The sequence below is a fragment of the Molossus molossus genome, unplaced genomic scaffold (assembly GCF_014108415.1).
Source record: "Molossus molossus isolate mMolMol1 unplaced genomic scaffold, mMolMol1.p scaffold_m16_p_6, whole genome shotgun sequence".
Taxonomy (NCBI): Eukaryota; Metazoa; Chordata; class Mammalia; order Chiroptera; family Molossidae; genus Molossus; species Molossus molossus.
This window is the reverse complement of record NW_023425399.1, coordinates 88,511,083-88,537,950: the sequence shown is the minus strand read 5'-3', so window position 1 is coordinate 88,537,950 and position 26,868 is coordinate 88,511,083. Positions and strand designations below refer to the sequence as shown.

The 26,868-nt window shown below is 37.9% G+C and overlaps 1 protein-coding gene across 18 annotated transcripts in view; it reads right to left on the bottom strand.

The window, feature by feature from the left end:
- The window catches only part of KIAA1328 (KIAA1328 ortholog), a 255,175-nt gene that overhangs the window by 12,532 nt on the left and 215,775 nt on the right, over positions 1-26,868 (bottom strand). For all 18 annotated transcript variants that reach the window (XM_036244849.1, XM_036244848.1, XM_036244861.1 and 15 more), the window contains 2 exons: positions 21,923-22,104; positions 12,111-12,219 (listed from right to left, as the gene is read on the bottom strand). In XM_036244849.1, the coding sequence (XP_036100742.1) occupies positions 12,111-12,219; positions 21,923-22,104 (291 nt within the window). The remainder of the gene's footprint in view (positions 1-12,110; positions 12,220-21,922; positions 22,105-26,868) is intronic.

Below are 26,868 nucleotides of genomic sequence, written 5' to 3'. Positions count from 1 at the left end.
CTGTTCTTACTGATAAAGTCCTTGACTTAATCAGTGACATTCTTAGTACTGTCATGCACAATCCTGACCATTTTTCCCCCAGGGCAAAGCATGCAGCCTACACTAATATACAGTCACCTTTCTGTATGTGGCCAATGACCTCAATTTGGACTTTCAGGATGCTGTATTTTTTCTGTCTTTCTCCTGATGTCCTCCATAAAATAAGAGCTAATATTCCCCAGACACAATTACATTTAAGTGTTAAAAAAGTAAAAGACCTTCAGTATACACATGTTCACAGAGCAATATCTCAAGAAGGTGAATTGTACCCGGTCCTTTGTCATGGGAAGGCCAGAGTCCCACAGATTTGCTCTGAGACTGGCTGTGAGTGACGTGGTGCCAAGTCTACTTATCTACTTCAGGTTTCAAAACTACTGGCCAGCACAAAAACCCAAACATTGTTGTTTTTTTTTGTGTTTGTTTGTTTTTAAATACATTTTTATTGATTTGAGAGAGAGAGAAACATTGATGTGAGAGATGGCTCAGCTGCCTCCTGCACACCCCCTACTGGAAATCGAGCCCACAACCCAGGCATGTGACCTGACTGGGAATTGAGCCAGTGATCCCTGGGTGCATGAAATGATGCTCAACCAACTGAGCCACACTGGCCAGGGCAAGCCCAAAGATCTTGTAGAGAAATTTAAAACGTGTCATTGTAAACAAAATATTTAATTACTTTTGAAAATGTTCATTTTTTTCATTTTCATTATTTTATTCCCCAAATATATAAATGTACTATTAGGAGACAGGTGTGCATGTTTCATTTTAATTTTATTTCTAAACAAAGGGTAAGGTTCAAACAGACAGGATGCAAGGCTAGAAAACTGAGGTTCCATGTGGTCAAGGGACTTTGTTAATTTTGCTGCTAGTAAGTGGTAAAGGCAGTTACTGATGAAGCCAGGTCTTTGGACTTTAATTCTAATGCCCTCTCCTCTAAGCTATTCCGCCTGTCTACATTGCAAAGATTTTACCTTGAGAAAACCACATCACAAACTAGCCACAGGCCAAAGCAGAGGTTTAGAAGGAGCTCTGTGATATGGCGGAACAACTTATTGCTTGTTAGGAAGTTCAACAATCACAACGACTATTGAGCCTTACACCAGGTCTGTGCTCATGCTTCATGTAAACTACCTTGCTTAATCATTATGACAAGCCTATGAGGGAGATATTATTATCCCCACTTTATAGATTAAACAATTTGTTCAAAACCACAAGGCAAGCATTCAAACCTTGCCTATAGTCCTAGGTGTTATAATTATTACACCTGGGCTCTTAACTGTTCTATAATTGACTCTTTGAGGTCTGCTTCCTTATGACTGTGTGGGTTACATTAGGTAACATTGATAAAAGAGGTTTTATAAAAGCATTAACTGCCTAGAACAGTAAGTGTCACTCAACAGTGTTTCTTTACATTGAAATTAAGGGAACTTAATGACCTTGGACCAAATGAACGACTTTGAAACATCAGTCCATGAGGCTAAAAACTGGGAAATGATAGCAGGAAATGGCAACACTGAACAGCTGTCACTAATCGTAGCATTTTTCAGAGTTTGGTACCAGAAGACACATCGAGGAAACAAAATCCTCACCTATTTCTGGCTCAACGAAGAAATAACATATTTATGTTGTATGTTCCAAGGGCAACCTTAGGGTTTTTCCAACTATTTGGAACTACAGAGTATAAAATTTTGAAATGGGTTTATATCCTACAAGTGTGAGCCCTTTGTTTTCTTTTAAAATACTGTTTTAAAAATTGTGTAGGTAATACATCACTGTTGTAGAACATTTAGAAAATACAGAAAAGTATGGCCCAGCTGTTGTGGCTCAGTGGTTGAGTGTTGACCCATGCACCAAGAGGTTGCTGGTTCAATTCCTGGACAGGGAACATGCCCAGTTTGTGGGCCCAATCCCCAGTGGAGGGCATGCAGGAGGTGGCCAATCGATGTTCTCTCATTGATGTTTCTATCTCTCTCCCACTCTCTCTCTAATCAATTTAAAACAATTAAAAAATATAGAAAAGTATGAACAATAAAATAGCTCTTACACCTACACCTACAACCTAGAAAGATTTTCCAAAGCCAAGCACTAGAATCTAAGTGACTAGTAAACATAAGCTGTGGTACATTTTCTCCATATAGTATGCTCGTCCTCTGGTAAACATGTCTTGACAAACATCTTTAGGCTGAATTCATTTCTTAGAATTATGCTATGTCTTCATCATTTCTACCTAGCCCATTTGTTTCTGTTTTCTTAACTTACATACTCTATAAATAGTGTGTGCAAGAGAAATGGATGATTATAATAATGGCTTTTAACAGTGGGAATTATAATAACAAGCCCAACATCATGGCTTAATTAAAAGCAACATCTTTTCATCAAACACATAAGAATGTCAATGCAGTCAACTGTTGTTGGTGGTAATGCATTGCTGGCAGGGAATTTCATATTATTAACCCAACTTGAACAAAACACTTCTGAATAGCTGGCTTTTCATCCTCCTGATTAAAGATGGAAGACAGAGAGGCATACTTTTAACCTTACATTTTCTTTTAACATATTCAACACATTCTTTTCTGAAGTTTATAGAACATTCCTTTTTATTATGCTTTTATGTGTGTCATTTCATTAGGTTTTGTTTTTATTTTATTTAAAATATACTCAAAATGGAAAAAATATAGTAAATGCTACTTTGATTGTGTGTAGTATATAAACTGTTACTCTTGAGGCGAGATAAAGCCAAAATGATAATTCTGAGCCTAGTACCCCACGTTTTAGGAAGTCACTTGAAAAATCTAAGAAGAAATTCTATTTAATATTAAGAAACTAAGTTTTAATGTCACAGAAAAGCCTTACAATGATATGTAATTTGTATGAACATCCATTATAAATGGATATATCTAGACGTGCCTGACACAGTTCCTGAGATATAACAGGCAGTGAACGAAGAGCAGTCAGTGTCGTCACATATGGACATTACTCATATATGCTCTTGTGTTGAGGCAGTGAGGTCTGCTACTGAATCCACATAAACCCAGGTAGTGCCCGTGGGCTCAAGTTTGAGGTTTGAGATGTGAGTTTAGCCCCCATCTCTCCACCGTTGGGAGAATAACACATTATTATTTCCTCTGCTAGGCACACGAGGGAATCTGGTTGAATACTTAAAATATGTTAAATGTGTGGGTGAGATAAAGTCTAATTTAAAAATAATTGTCACTGTTAGGATTCTGAGCACAAGTGCAAGAGGCATTGAATTTGTCTGTTGTGTGCAGGGAAGACACAACGCCTCCCCTTCTCTGTAAGGCTAAGTTTCTTCATGACATTCTAGAAAACAAATCCTAACTCTTAAAGTGAGTTTCATACCTACCCTGAACCAGAATTTTAGCAGCTTAGAGTTTATACCTCAGAACCAAGTCTCAGACAGTATGAAAGAATGAAAAAACTCTGGAATTTGGGATCGGACCAGCAAAATTCAAGTCCTCTTTCCTGCTTCCTTATTGTGTGACTCTGAGCAGTCACTCAGTTTTTCTCAGTTCTCATTTCCTCATTATAAAATGGGATAAGACTACTACTTACCTCACAGGGTTGTGGTGCAATTTAAATGAGACAATGAATATTAAAAGCATTCTGTCAACTCTAAGGTACTATGCCAAGGATTGTGAACAGAAAATTATAATTTTCAGCATTATATATTTATTACTAGCATAATAGAAATATGTTTCTCGAACCCCCTGGCAGCTGTTAATCCAGAATTTTGTTGCTCGAGATAATAAGATCATTGTTAGAATTATTTACACGATTTTCCCTTCTCTGCAATATCCATGGTTACTGGCACTGGGATGTAGGACACTAGACAATGCTTTCACTGCCCATGGGCTGTCTCTCTTCATGGCACAACGAAGGACCAGGACACCATCTGCTGTTCTACCACTTTAAAGGCTATATCATCATAACTGGAGCTGGAAGCAACCGGATGTTCATGTCAACTTATTTAAGGTGAAAATAAAGACAGGAAATACTGCCTTAAAAAATAAAGATGGTACACATTTAAAATATACAACATTTTGATATACATATATACAGTGAAATGATTATAGTTAGGCTAATGAACGTATCCATCCTCCCATACAGTTTCATATGTTTTTGTGTTGAGAGCACCGGAAATCTCCTCTCTCAGCAAATTTACAATATTGAGTACAGTATTATTAACGATAGTCGCCATGCTATACATTAGATTTCTAGAATTGCAACTTTATGGCCTTTGACCAACATCTCCTTATTTCCTCTACCTTCCCAGTCCTGGTCATCACTGTCCTACTATCCACTTCCACGATTTTCTCATCCCACATATAAGTGAGATCTTGCAGTATTTTTCTTTCTGTGTCTGGCTTATTTCACTTAGCATAACATTCTTCAGGTTTATCCATGTTGTCACAAATGACAGAGTCTCCTTTTGCAAGGTGGAATAATTCCATTGTCCATTCATCTGTTGACAGACTCTTGGGTTGTTTCATATCTTGGCTCTTGTGAGTAAGGCTTCGATGAACACGAGAGTGTACAAACCTCTTTGTAGTACTGATTTGATTTTCTTTGGGTATACACCCAGAAGAGGGACTGCTGGATATTATGGCAGTTCTATTTTTAATCTTTGAGGAACCTCCATACCGTTTTCCATAACAGCGATCCCAATTTGCAGTCCCACTAAGTTCCCAATTTGTAGTCCCACTAAGTACACAAGAGTTCCCTTTTCTCCATATCCTTCCCAATAATTGTTATCTTTTATCTTTTTTATAACAGTCATCCTAATAGTTGTGAGGTAATATCTCACTGTGGTTCGAATTTGCATTTTCCTGATAAGTGAGATTGAGACTCTTCATGTACCTGTCGACAATTTGTTTTTTTCTTTTCTTTATTGATTTTAGAGACAGAGGAAGGGAGAGAGAAAGAGAGACAGAAACATCGATGTGAGAGAACATCGACTGGCCACCTCCTGCATGCCCCCCATTGTGAGGGTTTGGCCCACAACCTGGGCATGTGCCAGGAATCAAACCGGTAACCTCTTGGTGCATGGGTCAATGCTCAACCACTGAGCCACACCAGCCAGGCCCTGTTGGCAATTTGTATGTCTTCTTTGACAAAGGGCAGCATCCACTCATGATAAAAACTCTCAACAAAACACATATAGAAAAAATTTCCTCAATACAATAATGGCCATTTGTGAAAAGCCCATAACTAATCACAGTCAATGAGGAAAAACTGGAAGCTTTCTCTTTAAGATGCAGTACAAGCAAAGATGCCTACTCTCAACATTTCTATGCAACAAAGTACTGGGTGTGCAGCATGAACAACGTGGCAAGAAAAAGAAATAAAAGGCATCCATACAGTTAAGGAAGAAGTAAAATTATCTCTGCAAATGACATGATTCTATATGCAGAAAACCCTAAAGACTACAAAAACTGTTAGAACTAATAAACAAATTCAGTCAAGTTGTAGGATACAAAATCAACATATAAAAATCAGTCTCCTTACACCATAAGTGATCTATCTGAAAAGGAAATTAATAGGGAAAATCCCATTTATGATAGCATGTAAAAAAACATAAACTTGGGAATAAATTTAATTAAGGAGGTGAAACATTTGTGCACAACAAAGCATAAAACATTGATGAAAAGAAATGAAGATTACAAATAAATGGGAAGATATCCCATGTAATTAGAGAGGTGAACAGTACTTAATAGAAATAGGCTAACTCTAGCTTCAGTGTCAAAATTCACTAATCAGGCATAATTTGGTGAGATTTGCCTTTCTCTCTTCACATCTCACAAACCAACCAACCAACCAACCAACCAACCAGCAAATAGGTCCAGAATACCAGCATTAACTCTCACGAATCAGGGAAGAACAGAGAGAAGAAGCCTCAGTAACCTTTTTCTTCAGGGACTGGAAATGTAATCCTGCTGCTGCACGCCTGGTATTTGCCTAAATTGATCAGCTTGGAATAATCATCTCTGCACTGTCACATGACTAAGAGATAGAAACTCCAAGTATTTTAAAAGTGACAAGATGGCTGTTTCATTGAACAATCCCAGAAGACACTGCCTTCATTTTTAATATAAAGTATATCAGATCTGTATACTTGAATAGAAAAAGACACCAACATACAAAGGGTATACAGCTACAATTAACTTTTTCCAGTCAAATTTGAAATAAAATATTTGAAGATCCAAAGCTACATTAATGCAAATATCTGCCTGTTGCAAATACACTTTTTGATTAAATTGGCATACATCATGTACAATTAGAAAGGCTATTTATAACGAAGAAATACATAATTCTGCATCTTAATGGGGATGACAATTATAGCTGATGGTTGCTAATTAACATTACTTCTTTTGCTCTGGGGACCAGAAATTTCTTGCATGATCTTTATTGCTGGCAATGGACATCCCTAATTCTGGAAGGCACAAAAGGGTTAATTATCAGTAACATTTGTGCTCATAACAAATTCACTGGTAACCTCTCCAGGTCTGCCTTCACACTGGAGAACAGGATCAAGTAGAATCAGTAAACTCTGACTCAGTACCATGACAGGAAAGAACTGAACTTTCTGAGTGAAGGAGCACCTACCCTCTAGGTGTTCAGAATGACAGGGAGAAAGCCCTCTCCAGGCCTCTATCCAGGTGAAGTGATTTGTGGGTATTGCCTGTTCCAGCCAAGCAGAAATGCATGGCATTATTTAGTTCAATGGCGCCACCCTCTTGTGCCAAGATGACCAGTGTGCTTACTCTCTTGGACAGCTCAGGGGTGTGTGATCAGTGCTGGAGGCCAGAAGTGAAATGGAGAGAAAGAAGCATTATAGCTCCAAGCACAGAAAACTATAAAGCTCTCTTTGCTTGTGTTATAAATTACATATTTATTTGGTTAGCATGAGATAGATGAATATTTCTACATACAAAGGTGCCCAGCTAAAATCAGGATAAGTGATATTAATGTCCTATGGTCAGTATTATTGAACCTCAAAAGCAATAAGCTTTATGAGTCAATAAATATTACATTTGCAGCATAGTTAACATTCCTTTACTGTCTCTAGCACTTATTACACATGGTAACTGCAAGTCTACAATACATTATTCATATTTGGGGTGTCACCAAGTGATGGATTGCTGTAGGAGAGGCTGTCCTTTAAATAAATCAACAAATAAAAATGCAAATGTTAACATTTTCAGCCACAACTTTTTCCATCTTGAATGGGGAATGAAAATTTCACATTATATTGACAGGCAGCAGAGAGAACAATTAACAACCTACACTGTGAATGAGAAAGATGACTTTGCCACGCCTTGTTTTATCACCTGCATATGAAATGATATGGGACTTCTAGGTATTAGCGCTTTGCAGAGAACAAAGGAAAACCTGTCTCCCACTAGCATACGTACAACCCCCAGAGTCTCTTGCAAGTCTTGAAAATTCTTGGCCTTTAGGGTGGACAGGGAAAGCTCTTCCCTTCAAAGGTTTGTCCTGACAAAGAATAGGTTTTTCTTTTACATTGAGTTTTCCTGTAACTGAAAAAGTAGTCTATAAAAATGCCTTTTCTACACTTTGAAATAAAAATGATTTAAATAATCCTGATTCTGAAATCTGGAAAGCAACCACTGTGCCTTCCTGGTAACTGATTTTCATAGCACTGAATGTTTTTCAACTCTGCACTTTGTAGACTAGACCTATAATATGCCATCGCGCACGTCTAAGGATAAAATCAGGTCTGCTACACATCGTTTTATTTAGCCAACGACTCATTATTTAAAAAGCTTCTGAGACTCTATATTTAGCTGATTTGCAGTATTTAAAACTAACAGAAAGAATTCTTTTTTTTAAAGGTCCGTAAATATGAGTCTTTACAGCAATTTTAACTGACCTTGTAAAACTCTACAAAGTTGATATGGTCCATTCAGAAAATGTGTACTGAGGATGTTCTATAAAACCCTCACTGGGGAAGCATTTTCTTTTCCTTTTTCATGCTTCTCTCTAAACTGAAATGCAATCATCAAATACACATTAAAGAGTGTTAAAGATCTCATTTTAATCTTCAACAATAGGGAAATTCATCAAGACTGAAAATGCAGGCTTGCTCTCCTCTTTACCTGTAACTCCTCCAGAGGAATCTCAAGGTGAGCAAGGATCGATCCTCTCTGAGCACAAGCATTCAGCCACAACATTAAGTGATTCAAGGTGGGAACCCCATCAATATTTCAGAACCACAACTCACTGTGGGTCTTTGGCAAAACAATAGCAGTATTAAAAATAATAATAATAAAAAAGGAGTAAGAAACAAAGAATGTGGTAAACCAATTAAGTTTTCTTTTAATTGTGGGTGGCCTCCAAAATAGAGAGATTGTCTTTGGCAACTATTATAATATTTAAGATTATGGGCTTTAGAGTCTGAAATGCTGGCTTACCTCCTATTGGCTATGTGGTCTTAGGCAAGTCCCTCAGTCTTTCTGAGACTTCGTTTCCTAATTTTTAAAATGAGGACAACAGTAGTTCCACTTCATAAGGCTGCGATACAGATTAAGTCAGATAATGCATACAAAGGGCTGGGAATATAGGTGCTTAATAGATTACAGACATTATTATTATCCTCTGTGTCATTTCCCCAAAGTTCTGTAAAATTAAAATTGTCATAAAATTTGTATTCAACTAATAAGACACTCAAACAATCATATTCCCAAGGAAAAATAAACCAAGTCCTTTTGGTGTTGATATTTATATATTCAGCCTTAAATACATAAATGAGAGTTAGCATATTAGATATGAGAACTTTTAATAACATATTAACTTTCCTGATTCCAAAAAAGGCTGATCAAATTATTAACCCTTCATTCAAATTTTTCTGATATAAGTAAATGTTGATAGTCCTTTAACTGTAGTACAAAAATCCACTATATTTTTCAATATCAATTAATTCAGTTAGTTAAACTTACAGTCCAAGTGTATAACCATTCTGTGATAAATTGGGAAGGACTTGCTGCTAAGCAAATTTTTTTTTGATGAAAAATAGGACTAGTTTGTGTTTCTATGGAAATCCTCGCCAATTACCATTATCAACCAGGGAAAGTCACGTATAAAGAAAAGTGATCCATGAGTTCAACCTGGCCAAATCTAGATGCCAAATCAAGGCCTCTCTCCTGAGTAACAGCCATTAAGAAGTATCAAGATTTCTCTGCACCTTATTAAATAAACCTCAAAAAATGCTCTATGGCAATAAAAGATATCCAAAATGTAAAGAAGACATAAAACTGTCACTATTTCAGATGACATGATACTATACATAGGACACCCTAAACATTCCACTAAAAAATATTAGAATAAATGAAATCAGTTAAGTTGCAGGATACAAAATTAATACACAGAAATCAGTTGCATTTCTACACAAGAATAGCATGCTATCAGAAACAGAACTTAAGAAAACAATCTTATTTACAATTACATAAAAATGCCTAGGAATAAATTTAACCAAGGAGGCAAAAGACCCTGTACTCTGAAAACTATAAGACATTGATGAAAGAAATTGAAGACAACACTAATAAATAGACAGACAGACCATGCTCGTGGATTGGAAAAATTATCATTGTTAAAATTTCCATACTACCTGAAGCAATCTGCAATCCCTATCAAGATACCAACAGGATTTTTTAACAGAACTAGACAAAAATAATCCTAAAATTTGTACAAAACCACAAAAGATCCCAAATAGTCAAAAGAATCTTGATAAAGAACAAAGCTGGGGGTATCATGCTCCCTAATTTCAAACAATACTACAAAGCTAAAGAAATCAAAACAGTATGGTACTGGGATGAAAACAGATATAGATCAATGGAGTAGAATACACCACCCAAAAATAAACCCACACAATTAATTTATAACAAAGGAAGCAAGAATATCCAATGGGGGCAGTCTCATTAATAAATGGTAAAGACAGTTTCTTTAATAAATGGAATAGGCCCTGGCTAGTTTGGTTCAGCAGTTAGAGCGCTGGCCCATGGACCAGAGAGTCCCGGGTTTGGTTCCCACTTGCAGTGATTCTCAACCTTCCTAATGCCACGACCCTTTAATAAAGTTCCTCATGTTGTATGTGGGCGTATCTGCATGTAGGCGGGCCCGCCTGGAGACGAACAGAGGAGAGGTGTTTCGGTTCCTAAGACCATCGGAAATATGTCTTTTCCGATGGTCTTACGCGACCCCTGTGAAAGGGTCATTCAATCCCCAAAGGGGTCATGACCCACAGGATGAGAACTGCTGCTAAGGGCACGTACCTCGGTTGCAGTTTGTCCCTGGCCCCGGTTGGGGTTGTGTGGATGGCAACCAATCAATGTGTCTCTCTTAAATCGATGTTTCTCTCTTGCTCTTCCCCCCTCTCTCCCTCCTGCTCTTATCTGAAGATAAATACAAAAAATGTCCTCGGGTGAGGATAAAAAAATAAAATAAATAAATAAATAAACGGTATAGGGAAAGCAGGACAGTTACACAGGAAAGAATTTAACTGAACCACTGTCTTATACCATATACAAAATAAATACACAATGGATTAAAGACTTGAATGTAAGACTTAAAACTATAAAACTCCTAGAAGAAAACCTAGGCAGTAAACTCTTCGACATTGGTCTTAGCAATATTCTTTTAGAGTAGTCTCCTCAGGCGAGGGAAACAAAAGCAAAAACTAAATGAGACTACATCAAACTAAAAAGCTTTTGCAGAGTGAAGAAAACCATCAACAAAACAAAAAAGCAACCTGCTGAATGGTAGAAGATACTTGCAAATCATACATCCATTAAAGGGTTAATGTTCAAAAAATATATAAAAAAAGTATATAACATAATGCCAAAAAAAAATCCCCAAAAGAGATTCTGATTAAAAAATGGGCAGAGACACTTTTCAAAAATACAGATATATGGATGGTCAACAGACACATGAAGACGCTCAACGTCACTACTCATCAGGGAAATACAAATCAAAACCACAATGACATTATCACCTCACACCTGTCAGAATGCCTATTATCAAAAAGAAAAAGGAAACACAAGAATTTGGAGAAAAGGGAACCCTTGTACACTGTCGGGGAGAATGTAAAGTGGTGAAGTCATTATGGAAAACAGTATGGAGGTTCCTCAAAAAATTAAAAATAGAATCACCATATGATCTAGCAATTCCACTTCTGAATAGAAAGAAAGAAAAGAACCCACTATTTTGAAGAGATACCCCTATCTTCACCACAGCATTATTTACAATAGCCAAGATATGGAAGCAACCTAGATGTTCACTGACAGATAAATGGATAAAGATGTGGTATAAAAGTAAGAAACCTTGTTATTGGTTGGTTTAAATTTTAATTTTTGAAACCCCAGTGCATTGTTGTGACTTCTGTCCAGATGCTGGAGGCAACAGTACTTGAATAAATTATCTTGTGACACATACACACACACACACACACACACACACACACACACACACACACACAAAAGATGTGGTATATATATAATAGAATATTTATTGCTCAGTCATAAAAGAAATGACATGCTGCCATTTACAACAACATGGGTGGACCTAGAGGGTGTTGCACTAAGTAAAATAAGTCAGACAGAGAGATACATACTGTATGATTTCCCTTATAGGTGGAATCTAAAAAGCAAAACAAATGAACAAACAAAACAGAACAAACTCATACATATAGGAAACAAACTGGTGGTTACCAGAAAGGGAAAGGGTTAGGGGAGGGCAAGTGAAATAGGTGAAGGGGATTAAGAGTTCCAAACTTCCAGTTACAATATAAATAAGTCATAAGGATATAATGTATAGCATATGGAATGCAGTCAATAATAATGCAATAAGTTTGTATGGTGACAGATGGTTCCTAGGTTTATTTTTGGGATTATTTCATAACATATATAAATATCAAATCACTATGATGTACACTTGAAATTAATAGGATATTGTATGTCAATTATATGTCAATAAAAATAAAATTTAAAAATGCTCTTCTCTGGAGAATGTTAAATCAAAGAATCCCTAAAGCTTACCGGGAGGTGTCGTTTTGGAATGATGACATGGTTGTGCTTACAAGCTCCTTTTGGCTTTCTGTTGTCATAGGAGATGTGGATGCATCTTTTCTAATTCCTGTCATTGTCCCTGTATGAACAATAAAGAAAATAATTTGAGCATTCAATAAAAGGAAATGAAAAAGTCCATTCTGAGTAATATGTTAGAGATAATAGGAATCCCTAAGCTTTGAAATTAAGCATCCTCCGCACCTCCGTGAAATGAAACAATGACAGATGGGAAACTCAGCGGGTTGTTTTGATTTTGTAAACATCAGAGATCTGCAATATCTTGTTTTAAAAAAAGTACATTTGTGCAGTAACAGACTAACTAGAGATTTTTTAAAAACCTGATGTCCTCTCACATTCCTGCTGATTTGGGTTTATTGCGAAAATGGTAGATTGCTTTATTTCATACCCTTTAACTACCATAACAAAAGATCATTCTTCTCTTTGACAAAATAGAAAAGTCCACACTTTCTATCTCCAACCCTGCACCCCCAAATTAATCTTATCCTGCCCCCAAAACTTTCAAGGTAGACATGAACCTTGAATGTTTCTTTCAAAGAACTCTTACTGGGGTAAGGTAAAAAGATGTCTTATGGGCAAGGTGCTCAATTAACCACCCTGGGGCCAATCTGGTCTCTGTTCCTGTCTAACAAGCAACATTTAGTTGATAATTTCTTTTCTGAAGTGCTAAATAAGAAGACATAAACATAAATATTTGTTGTTGTTTGTTTCTAATTATTAGTGTTTCTAATAATAATAATATCTCCTCCCCATCTTAATATTATTTTCCAAACAACACAAAACACCCTTGTGTTTTCTGGAAGGCTGTCAGAATCTCATTCACAACTTTCTTCTGGTTCCTGGGAGATTGTTATCCAGGCTGCTTGAAGAAGTTATTTGGGAAGATTCACTCTTTATTTGAGAAAAGGGTGAATATTCAAATAACACAAAGACAGCTTTGGTGTGATGGGAATACCGGATCCTAAAATGCCAAGAATACAGTATGTTAACTTCGGGAACCAAACAGTTTAGGTGTGACCACAGAAAATTAGGACTAGAGAAAGCAAGAGCAATCACCATGAACCTTGGTATTCTAAAGCTATACTCAGTATTAACTGCTCACCATTATATATAGATATAAACCACCAGCCATCCAAATGCACAATTGTTTTTTGTGTACACAAACCTGTGGGACCCTCAGCCCAAACCAGTACATTCTCATACTAGACACAACTCATCAGTCCATATAGTACATTCAGTCCGTGAATATTTGCCAAGTGCCTAATGACAGGCGAGGGCTGGTGCCAGGATTAAGCTCAAGCTTAGTTTAGAGGTGGGAAAAAGGAAGGTGTGAGAGAGTAAGAAAATGAGTTACTCTGAACAATGCTGTAAAGAATCATAAATGACCCGAGGCGGTATAAGGTAATAATAACAAATATAGTGTGCTTAGTAAGTGCCTGGTACTGTTTTAAGCCTTTTCCATAAACCATATATTCTTTTTTTTTAACAGTTTCATCGAGGTGTAATTTGAATACCGTAAAAGTTAACCATCTTAGGTGTATAGTTTGATAAATAGTAGCAACTTGTTCAGCTATGGAAGCATGGACACAACCCAGTTTTAAACATTTTTGTCATGGTATTTGCTTATTTATTTTTACAATCCAGTTTTATAATATTTCCACACTCCAAAAAGGTCTCTTATGCCCATTTGTAGTTTCTTTCTTCCTTGCTTGTCTATTACTGTCCCACCAGCTCTAGCTCTATTGTTTGGTCATTTCCAGAAATTAGTTACATTTATTCTCATAAAAACCCTTTGTGATAAATACTATTTTTATGTCTAAGGAAATAAGCCATAAGAGACTTACAGGACTTGCCAAGGTCACCAAGCTAGTAAGTGATGGAGCCAGCATTCCTGTCCAGACAATCTGATGCTGGAGTTTTCACCACTATGCTAGTTACTGCCTATTAAATAGCACGAAACGACTGAGGAATTAAGAAGTGAGAGAGATCACATCTGGCTATAGCATTAGGGAAGATTTAATGCAGGAGGTGCAATTTTGATAGGAAGGAATAAGGAGCATGGAATTAGCAAAAGCATTAAATTAAAAACCTCAAGGCTAAATATTTAGTCAGAAAATATTTATTGAGCATCACTATGTCCTTGTACCTTGCTAATCACTTTACATGCATTATCTCATCAGTCCTTAAGTTATATCATCATCCTCACTTTATGGAAGTGGAAAGTGTGAAAAGGTCAAGTGGCGCATCACAGGGCTAGTAAAGCAAGGTTGGGTTTTGAATAAAACCCAGGTCTGTACTACAAACTCTTACACACTGTGCTAGTTGGCCTCAAAAATAAAACAAAGCAGCAACAATGACAATGAAAAACAACAACAAAACTGGTCTTTGGAGATATTACTCTTGTGCCAGAATTTAGAATAGAGTAAAACAGAGAGAACGGAGGCAGGGTTCACTACTACTACACTGTCTGGGTAGAATTCTGGGGATGGGATGGGAAATTATAATAAGCAAATAGGAGTAGGAACAACTGAGAGGGATTTGTGGGCCAAGTGAGAGGGAAGAAATGCCTGGTAGTAGTGACAGAATAAATATCTTTTTAGTCACTATCACATAAGGCCTCAACATTAGTCTTATTTTTTTTCTGTTTTGATACTTGTGTCAAAAGTTTGGTCAAGACAACTGACATTTGATGGGAACAACAGAAAGAAATTCTAACAGAGGGTCCAAGGACTTCTAATGGGATCCGTGCATGTGCTTCAGGAAAGTGTGACTCCCTCCTAAGTGCAGGCACAATAATGAGTGTATATATGCTCTTCCATTTTTCTGGGCAAAGAACCACAGATTTCATCAAGGTAGGAAAGGTTATGAGACCCCAAAAGAGTTAAGAGCGACTGCTCTAAGGCACAGAGCAGCACCCATGGCTGTACTCCAGGATGTGTGGATGCTATGCCTATGGCAAGTCTATTCCTTTTCTTAATTCTCTAGGCTCTACTCCTTATTAAGTTTCTAGAAAGCGATATATCAGCTTTTAATTATATTCATTCCTTCTATAAAATTTGATTTAATGTTTAGTATACCAACAGTTAACATACAGTTATGCATATTCATAGAATTACACATTCCTCTATATTTATACATACACACACACACGCACAATATACACATTTTAAAAATAAAAGTGCTGATAAGAATATTATCCATTAAGCTGATAAATTTCATATATAAGTGTACATGATTATATATAGGTAAATATATATGAATATGTTTATGTAAATAAACACATTTTTGCATGCACAGATGGAATTGAACATAATGGATCATGTCCTATTTACATATGGCTGGGCTTGTGTCTGCCCGTCCATCAATTAACATCTCCTGATAAGATAACTTCTTAGAGTTCAATGTTTAAGAAAACTGTTTCTGGGCCCTTTGTTTTATTTTGCATTTTAAGGACAGCTGAGCTGTATTATACATTCAGTTTAGTTTAAAGAGTAAGTGATGCCCAGCTGGTGTGGCTCAGTGAACTGAGGGTAGTCCCATGGACTGAGAGGTCCTGGTTCAATTCCTGGTCGGGGCACATGCCTGGGCTGCAGGCTCCATTCATAGTAGGAGGTGTGCGGGCGGCAGCCAATAGATGTTTCTCTCTCACATCAATATTTCTATCTATCTCTCCTATCCTCTCTCTCAAAAAAATCAATAAAAACGTATTTTTAAAAAAGGGTAAGTGATAGAGAAAACACCAGTGTAACCCTTTTCAAATGAAGAAATGAAGTCCCGGCAGCACTGCCAATCTGAAGCACCACCAGTGATTCTCCGTCACAGCTCCTCTCCCCTCGGAAACACAGAAGCCAGCCGCTATTCTCATACCGACTCCCTTTTTGTTTCAGCTTTACCGTTTGATATGCATCCCAAAAATGTGACCCAGTTTTGCTGCTTCTGAACTTTATAAAATATATTATATATATTCCTTTTAAGACTTCTTTAGCTCAATATTATATTTGTGAGATTTATTGATATTGATGATTTATGCAGCTGCAGTTTGTTTTCTTTGCTATACAGTATTCCATTTATGCATTTATGACAATGTATCCATTCTACTGTTGGTGGATATTTGGAGTGTTTCTGGTTTGGGGCTATTAAGACGATGCTGCTGTGGCAGAGGAAGCCAGTTAACCACTAAAATGCACTCTGTTGCCCTCTTCCTGGTACACAGCTAGATTATACTTCCCATTCCACCTTGTAATTAGGTGGTCAGGAGGAAAACTAGTGGATATTGTGTGTGCCACTTCAGGCCTGTCCTATAAAAACCTTCCACATGTACCCTTCCATACCCTTCCTTGTTCTTTCTGACCTGCTATGGCAGGGCCAACCAACAGTTACCTGTAAAGGGTCAAATAGTAAATACACTAGGCTTTGTGAGCCAACCGGTTGCTGTTCAACTCTGCTGCTGTAGTGCAAAAAAAGCCACAGACAATATGTGAAATATGCAAATGGCTGCATTCCAATAAAACTTACTTGCAAAAACCAGTAGTGGGCCAGATTTGGACCAAGTTTCCCACCCCTGTGTCACTGCAATGCTCACGGTGATCTTGGAAGGCACAAAAAGAAGGCAGCGCCATCATCCTTTGGAGCAGAGCTGCTGTCAACCTAAACTCTTCCCCTGGACCATTACAGGGGGAAAAACTTTTTGTTCTTTAAACCACTGATTTTTTTCTGTCCACTTGTTACCATAGTTCAGCCTACCCTAACTGAATATACAGCTAGGAACATATTTGTAAGTTAATCATTGTGTGCATGAGATTCGCTCTAGTGTATATACCTAGAAAGAAATTGCTGGGATACAGGTTGGATGTTTTTTTATCTTTAATAATGCCAAACTGTTTTCCAAAGTTGTTATGAATTTATACTCTGACCACCTCAATAGGCGCAGAAAAAGTTTTGATGAAATTCTATACTCACTACAATAAGAACTCACAGCAAACGAGAACATTTATAACGTGACAAATAGCATTTACTAAAAAACCTACAGCTAAAATAATACTTAATGAAAGAGTATCTGCTTTCCCTATGAGACCAGAAACAAGGTGTAAAGTCTACTTTTACCATTTTATTCTAATTGTAATAAAAATCCTAGACAGTATAATGAGATAAGAAAAAAATAAAAGGCATAAAGATTAGAAAAAAGTAGCTGCTATGGACTAAATTATGTCCTCTCCCCTTGCCAAATTCATATGTCGAAGTTTTAACTCCCAGTATACCTCAGAATGCATTTGCAGAGAGAACCTTTCCAGAGATAATTAAGATTAAATGAGGTCATATGGATGGGCCCTAATCCAATATGACTGGTGTCCTTACAAGAAGAGGGAGATATGCCAGGGATACATGCTCACAGAGAAAGGCTTTGTGAGGACACAAGGAGAAAGCCATCTGCAAGCCAAGAAGAGAGGCCTCATGGGAGAGCTACTGGAGAGAAACACAAGGGAACTGTCATGAATAATGAAAAGGTACTACATCTTAATTGGGTGATGGTTATATAGATATATACAATTGTCAATGTTTCTCAAACTGTACACTTAAGATCTATGCAATTTTATTGTATATAAATTAAACCTCAGTTAGAATTAAAAAAAATGAAAAAATTCCACAGTGCTATTTTTAAGACTCTACTGGTATCTCTTTGACATTGCCAATCAATCACCATAAGGACTCTGAAGGGACAGGCATATGCATTTCTTAAATCACTAAATCACTGCAGGAACTGAGGTCAAAAGGTTTAACTGATTAGATCCTTTTTGTGGGAAAATGGGGCAAGGACACAGAATCAGTATCTATAATGTTACTTTAATTCACTCAAATATATAATGAGCATCTACCACATATTAAGCAATGGTCAGGGGGGCGTATAACAGTGAGCATATGGGGTGCTTATATTCTAGTGGGAGAAAGATAAAATGTAAATAATAAATAAGAAAATTATACACTATTTTGAGATACTTCTTTCTATTATAGAGGATGAAAAATGTAGAGGCTCTGGTTTAAGTGACAATATGTCACATATAGTGACTTCAACATTCAATGCTAGTCTCTTACAAATTTTGTGTTCTTTTTTTGAGTGGACTGGGCAGGACAATTTGTCTACATGTTTGGGTTTATTCATAGCCCTGTACTTTGCTTGTCTTCTGTGTTCTCTTGATAAGGCATCAGCTTTTAACAGATCTTTTAGCTCTGATTTCTGGGAATCAGAAGTAATATGTGGTACCTTTTCTATTGATTAAACACATAATCATAATGATGATGCTAGTAGTGAAATAAATATAAATAAGCGCTCCTTGGAGGCAAGATGGAAGTGGTCCTGCAGTTTGGATACTCTAACATTTCTCTTGTCATGTCACCTATTAATGCGCCACGTAGGACAGGGAGCACTCACGTCACTGCAGGCACAGGTGCACTGGGGGGGCCACTGGGAGCTTCAGAGATGACTCGTCACTTCAGAGGAGTCGACAGTAACCCTCTTACAGTAAAAGAAAATGTGTTCCGAAGCCCCCCCAGGGAGCCTCAACCAGTGACAGCTGCTGTATATGCATAACCCAAAAGAGCCCCAGACAAAATGAAAGGCCTGGTCAACACCACCAGGTAGACCAAAATTACTCTTAATTCAGCCTCTCTCAAACTCAAAGTTTTCAGGAGATCCGGAGATAAATGAGAGAGCAACCAACAGGAGGAGGTAGCTCTAAGTGCAGCAGAGGGCTTTGGGATGCTGATGTAGGAATGAGCAGTGACAAGCCCTGAAGTCTAACTTTTCAGTTCTGAACATGTGTGCTCAGTGGCAGCACAGCTTTTGCCAGACTGTTAGCAAAACAGGAACAATTGCCCTCAGCTTCTCGGCCTCCCGTGAAAGTGAATCAGTGATTGCTCAGAAAAAAGAGGTTTGAGACAAGCTGGGAGGGAAAAACACTGTGGTGTAAGAAGAAGAAAGGAGGAATGGCTTAGCAGTTCCTGACTCAGGTTTAGATTTCCCTAAGTAATGTCTCCTTGTTCCACGCAGCTTGATAAAAGCAACTAAATAAAACATTCCAAGCATTGTTGATCAAAAAACAATTTACATTTTAAGTGTAATTCTCACAATACTGTACATATTTCTGCGATCTCAAGACTGTTTCTTGAGACAAGAGTCAGGTCTTTTTTTTTTTTTCCTTTTCTTTAACATGCTTAGTATGTATAAAGTTGACAGAATGATGAGGGGGTAGGAGAGAAAAAGGAGAAAGAAACTGATAATAAAGATTTATGGTCCTGCAGTAAATGCCCTATGTAGTACTTAATAATTAAAGGCCAACAAAAGAAAAAAAGGATATAAAACAGAAGAGAAGTGTACTAAAAAATTCAGACACACTAAAAAGGGAAAAACAATTAAGGAGACAATTAACCAAACAGTGTAACTTAGGGAGTTAGTGGTAGGTCACTGGCCTTAATGATAAACAGATGTTCAAACCCTCTGCAGCACACCTTGGAAAGTGTCTCCCGTTTGCTTGGGTGCCACAGAAAACAGCAAAAAAATACTTTGAGTGTACTGGAATCTGTGTACACCAGCTCTGCAATGAGCAGAATGACTCAAAGGGGCCCTCCTTCAACGATCAGGTACATCATAACTCTGCTAACGCTCCATATTAGAATAAAAGAAGAGAAAAATACAAGATAACCTTTCTTACAAGTAGGAATAAAAGTTAATTCTTGTGAGCACAGTGCCTTGAAACAAAACTCTTTTAAAAAGATGAAAGAGTTTCCATTTTTCACTGCAACCCTACAACCCCTCCCCCCGAAAAAGGAAGGAAAAAAAACCTAATGAAAAAAATAAAACCATGAGTGAAAACCGTTCCTGGAAACTTTGCAGAATTATAACAGCTTTCTCTTGGTTAAATTGATTGGTAGAGCAACATTATAAAATGACTATTAGGATTCATTGTGCACAACAGAAAGTGCTGAAATGTCAGCAGACTATACAGTGAAAAGTAATGGGTTCTGAACCCCTGTTAGTCAAAAATGATTTTGTTTCAAATTAGAAATTGATTTTTTTTTTGACACAAGCCCCTTCCAGGTTTCCGGCTTCTGGAGCCGGGCCTGGGAGAGATTAAGCTCCATCACGGCCAGGGCTGGCCAGACGATACCTTTCTCCAAGTGCCTTTTCAATGGCAGCTTTCTAATGTGGCTGTGGTCTTACCCAATAACACTAGTTATTTGTCCCTTTGCTATTATACTATATTTTTCTCACTTTGGCATTTTATTTTAGTGCTGACATACAACAAAAATTTGGTGACAAGGTAACAGAAACTATGTTAAGCCTTGCAGTGCAACCACCACACCGATTTGACTAGTTGGCCACTCTCCAGGATGGGATGGCTAAGAACAGAGGAAGCCAAAAGAAGAGCACCCCCTTTCTGAAGGCCTGCTAACAGGGAAAACGAGAAAGAGTCCACCTCAGACGCGGAGCCTCCTGAACTTCATTTTTGTTTCTAAGTTGTCCTAAAGCATTGGAGGTCTGCTGAACTTTTCCATATGTCAAACAACATCAACCTTTGCTTTTGTTTCAGACTGTGGATAGTTTCTGCTTTGAAGTGTGGAATGACTGTTTCTCAGTTATCTGGGAGAGTATTAAACAATTTCTAGACTAATCAGAAGGAAAACGAACGGAGCAGCGTGACGACGCTGGCAGAGGAGGAGGAAAGGCAGGGAATGTCCACCTGCAGGATCTCAGGAAGCACTGTGTAGTTTCCGAAGCCCAGCGAGTGCCTGAAGAGACTGTGAAAACTTAGTTACTTAATACCAGAGGTAGGCCAGGGCTAGCCCAGTGGAAAAGAGGTAAATAAGAAGGAAATCAGGGTTGATGGTTATGAGCAGGAAGGAAAGGTGTCTGGAACAGAGGTGAGCAGAGGGCGCTCTGACCTTGGCCCTTTGCCCCCTGTATAGGGAGCAATAAGCTCAGAGTCGCTCCATTCTGCTCCCAATCCTTCCCTTAATAATTCCAGGAGAACTCGGTGAACACACAATATAATACATGGATGATGTATTATAGAATTGTACACCTAAAACTATATAATTTTATGAAACAATGTCACCCCAGTAAATTCAATAACAAAGAAAAAAAATAATAATTCCCGGAAAGAGTAAGCCAAAGCCACTTCAGAAACAACTGGGAAACACAATTAAATTTAACTGCTTCACTCAACATTTCACACAGTTATTTATAATTGATTTAAAAAAATATCCATGACATATAAAATAGGAAGAATTACTGGTACTTAAGACTGCTAGGCAGTACACACTTAGGACTTATGAGGTTTTGTTTCAGCCGCAATGTAGAATTTATCCATGACCTCTCCTCTACCCTCCCCATATTTCCAGTTAATTGAAGATTAACTGTAGTTGTTCAAGTTTACTTTCCCAGCAGAGATTTATGTTCAGTTTCTTGTCCTCTTTTCTCACTTTGAACATTATTTTGTGTCCATGACTATGCTTACTGCTGAATAACGGTTACAGTTTGCTGCCTGCGGAAGGAGGGACAGACGGGACAGTCTCACAAGTGCTCTAAGGGAAATGCTGATGTGACGCACTGACCTAGACGCGCTGCCTCAGGTCTTCAGGCAGCCAGCTTGGGATATATGTTAACTCCTGCCCAGGGTTGTAGGAAATCACCTGGAGTTCATGGCTAGCAGCCACCAGCAACCTTCCCCAACAGGTTCTCATTATGCTACTATAGATGCTACGCTTACCTCTTTGGGGTCGATGTGTATCTTTCTTTTCACATGTCCACAGGGCATCATCTTCTATAGGTGACTGAAACCCAACTGTCTTCTTCTCCCTTCTATTCTCTCCACTGTTAGTGGACTCTTGCTTCTTTTTGATGGATGATGAGGTTCCATGCAGCCAACCATCACATGCTGACATCAACAAACTGAAAAGAAAAAATATGAATGAACTCAGAGAGCATAGAGGGGGTACAGATCACACAAAAGCGTCTAAATTCAGGATGAGTTGAAATACAACTCATAGCAGTAAAAACTTTCTTTTTCTTCTTCTTTTTTTTTTACTGAGGTATAATTTAAATAATTTATTGAAGGTCTTTTGTTGTGTCCTGCCATAATAATGTTGAAGAAAATGGTCTTTATCCCCCAAAAACCTATATTTAGAATTGGGGACCTGAGACTCAGACCCGTGAAACTGCTAATAAAGCCACGGAGTATGACTTAAGAACCAGAGTATCCGTAGAAGTAAAAAGTATGCTAAATAAGACCTGCATGACTCAAATGTTTTCAAGTATGAAAAATGAACATTAGGAATTAAAAGATCACCATTTTGCTTCAAAGTGCAATTGTATTTCTCATTTTCAATTGTTATAGTATTTATTATGTACCCAAAGAAGGTAGTACAATGATGCATGTGGAAGAACTGGTCTCTAACCTCACATAACCTCATTATAAATCAACAAGGTAAATATGGAGTAAAAGGGATTTTAATAAAAATAAACACACGTGTATGCCTTTCTCTCTAATAAATTATGTTCCTACCTTAGCACATTTCCTCCTATATTATTTTTTGGAGAGCAATGTTCTGATAATGTATCTCTTTCCCTTCCTGTTCCCAGCCGTCTCTTTCTAACAAGTTCACCGCAGAATCATGACACTTTGGTTTCTCTTTCCCATGCCCATAAAGTGAAAATTAAAGTGATAAAAAAGAAGACTTTTACTCAAAGAGTAAGATTCTAAAAATTAGGATGTTTAAACTCCCCTGAAGCAGAGATAACCTCTAGACAAGAAAGTATTGATAGAGTATTACTAATCCCAGGTGGCCCTGGGCCAGAAGTCAAATCATGTAAACCCATCCAAGTCGCTGGCCTTCTGTTTGTATTGATCAGATTTTTAGTATGTTCATATTGTAATTTATTAATAAAGACCAAGAAATTAAATGGCTTCATGCAGTATGGCTTTATATGGGCATAAGGCAATATATTAAATTTACACTCTAAAATTTTTTTTAACCAGAACCCAGGGATCATTTTCCCATGAGGAATCACTAATGGATGTATATCTTAGCTCATATAACTTCTACTCATGGGATAGAAAAGTAGGAGAATCAAACTAACTCACTGTGAATGTAAGATAAATTTACTTCAACCCAGAAGCCCCAAACCCAGGCAAATTGTACTGTGTGATAATGTGACCAAGACTACTGGCTTCCCCCAAATTCATTCACTCTCAGCTCAGCCAAGCTCCCAAAGCCAGCCAGTTCTTATCAGTTGTAGTACTGATTCTTCTGGTTCTTTTCCCCAGTTTACACAGCTCTTCTGTATCTTTATTCCAAACCCCGTCCTTGTAATCCTCTATCTTGACAGGGCACTTGGTTTCTAATTTCCCAAAAATTAAGATAGCTATATAAAAAACATGTTCTTTCATTTGCATTTATTTTCATCTACTATTCCTCTCTTAACATCTCTAAATAAAATCATACCTTCTAGTCATACTGTTTTTTTCTTAATCCTCACCCAAAGATATTTTCCATTTATCTTCAGATAGAGTGGGTGGGAGGGAGAGAGAGAAACATCGACACGAGAGGGACACATCTACTGGTTGCCTCCTGCATGACCCTGACCAGAGCCGGGGATAAAATGCAACCAAGGTACGTCCCTTGACCAGAATCGAACCCATGACACACTGGTCCATAAGCGACACTCTCACTGCTGAGCCAAACCTGCCAGGGCTTATTCATACTTTAAAAAAAAATTTTTTTTATTGATTTTTTTTAGAGAGAGAGGAAGGGATGGGGAGAGAGAGAGGAACATTGATTGGCTGCCTCCCGCATGCCTCCTACCTGGGATCGAGCCTGCAACCCAGGCATGTACCCTGACTGAGATTCAACCCTCAAACTTTTGGTGTATGGATGACCCCTACTCACTGAGCTACACTGGCCAGGGCTATTCATACTCTCTTTTTTTAAAAACATTTTTCTTCTTTATTGATTTTAGAGAGAGGGGAGGGGAGAGGGAGAGAGAAATAGAAACATTGAAGAGACAGTATCGATTGGCCGCCTCTTGCATGCCCCCAACTGCGAATCAGGCCCAAAACCTGGGCATGGGATCTAACCGGGAATTGAACCAGCGACCTCTTGGTGCATAGACTGACGGTCAATCACTGTGCCACACCAGCTGGACAATACTCTTTGATACCATTCTGACCCATACCTTCTGTGACTAGGGCCTGTCAATCATCTCCTTTTCTTTTTTTATCCTCACCCGAGGACATTTTTCCATTTTTTGGACAGATAGAGTGGGAGGGAGAGAGAGGAAGAGAGAGAGAGAGAGAAACATCGATGTGAAAGGGACACATCGAGTGGCTGCCACCCGCATGACCAACCAGGGCCGGGGACAAACTGCAACCGAGGTACATGCCCTTAGCAGGAACCGAACCCGGGTCTCTCTGGACCGCAGGCGGACGCTCTAACCACTGAGCCAAACCGGCCAGGGCTCATCTCCTTTTCTTAATACTTATAAACTCCTCCTCCTCGCAACTAGATTCTTTCCTAGAATTTCAAACAAGATCAAATTTTCCATCAAAAATAGAAACTAAAACTTCTTAAGTGGGAAAGTATATTACTTACTGTCAGTGAGTGTGTGAGGCAACAGCATTTTAATGCAGTACTGAAGGAACTGTAAATTAGTATTGCCCTGTTATGGGTGATATGTCAACACAAATAAAATAAAACAGAACTGCACCTACCCTCCTAATAATTCTGCTTTTAAGAAGTTATCCCATAGAAACACATATACAACAGCATGAGAATATTTGTTTAAGGATGGTCATAGCAGAATTATTTATAATAGTGAAAAACTGAAGGCAAATATCATTCAAGAAGTGAATAAGAAAATAAATGATGATAGATCCATCACAAGGAATACTATTCAGTCATTAAAAGAAATGAAGTTATGCAGTCCCTTATACTACTGTGGAGAAACTTCACGATATACTATTAAGTGGGGGAAAACAAAAAAACCAATGTTCAATAAAAGAATGTATAATGTGATTTCATTTTTGTAGAAACAAAAATATTTTTAAAGTTCTGAATACATAAATACTAAACCAGAGAAGTAGAAACAGAATGGCTGAAAGACTTTTACAATTTAATTTAATACTTCTGAATGTTCTTATGTTTTCGAATAGGCATATACTTTTTACAAGAAAAAAACCCCAAAACTTTCACAATCTCCTTTATATTACCATCTCCTCTCTCCTTCCCTTCTCTGCCAAACTTCTAGAAACAGTAGTTAATTTGAACTGACATACCTAGTAAAACTATTTTTTAAAGGATAAATCTAGTAGCTTTTCCCCTTTCAACAATCTTCTTGTTACTAAAGCACTTCTCAACAAGTGATTCCTTTCTTAAAACTTTTCCCCTTGGACTTCATAATGTATTATTTTGATTGTTTTAATAGTTTCAAGAGGCTTCTACTCAGATTCTTTTACTGGGAACTCTTCTGCGTCTCCCCCTTAGTGCAAGCATTACTGAAGACTCTATCCTTCTCTCCTTATCTATGGTGCTGTCCACAACTGCTGACCTGATCAAGTATCTGCTCAAAAGTTGCAAAGGGATGTCTTGTCATACTTCCCAAACCAACTCATGTTAAAGCAATGCATAATCTATCTCGAAACTAGTTCTTCCATCTGTTTCCATTCTCATTTCATGCAATCCCCCTTCTCCCTGTCACTCACATGAAAAACTTCAGTTGTCTCAACTTCTGGTTTCCTTATTGCTGTTCAATAAATTACCAAATCAATCATTCATTTATATATTCATCAGCTAGTTATTAAAGTCACATTCAATGGCAGGACACTATGGTATGGGGCTGGGGTGAGCAAATATGACAAGTATTTATTGAGTACTAGATACATGCTGGGTCCTGCGTATACAAACAGGTATACAAAGACCTGGTTCCTGTTCTCAAAGTGAGTTTAAAGCTGGAGACAGAGGTGGAAGCAGATCATTTAAAATCTGCTAAGATAAAAGCTGTGATTCAGGAGAACACACCTTGTTCTGGGAACACAAAGGCAGGGTACCTAACTCTATCTGCACAACTGAAGGGAAATTCCTGAAGCAGTTAAACTAAATCAGTTAAACTGGAGATAAGGAAGGAAGGCAGAAGAAAACAGTATTAGCAAATATACCAACCAGTAAAACTTCATAATATATTTTGGACAAGTTAAATAGTTTGGTACTGTCACAGCATCAAGTGTGGGGTATGAGGTGGAGAAAAGGAAGGCGAAACAGCACAGAAAAGGGAGGGTCAGATCATAAAAGGTTGGGTTTCCCATAATCAAGGGGCTTGAACTCTCTCTTATAGGCAAGGCAGAGTCATTAAAGGACTGTAAGGGGGAAAAATGACATCAGCCATCTCAAATTTATGAAAAATAACTCTGGCACCATTTCGAGAACAGACTGCAAGAAGCTCATGAGTCAGAAGGTGCTGATGAGATGATGAGGGTCTGAAATAGAGAAGCAGTAGTTAGTGGGAATGGAAAGGAGGTAGCTTTTAAAACATATTTAGGATTCAAAATTGGCAGAACATGATGAGTGTTTGAATGTCAAAGTGAGGGAGAAAAAGGAGTTGAGGATGACTGGCAGAATTTTGGGCGGATAAGCAATACAGAGAAGACTGGAGAAGGGTGGG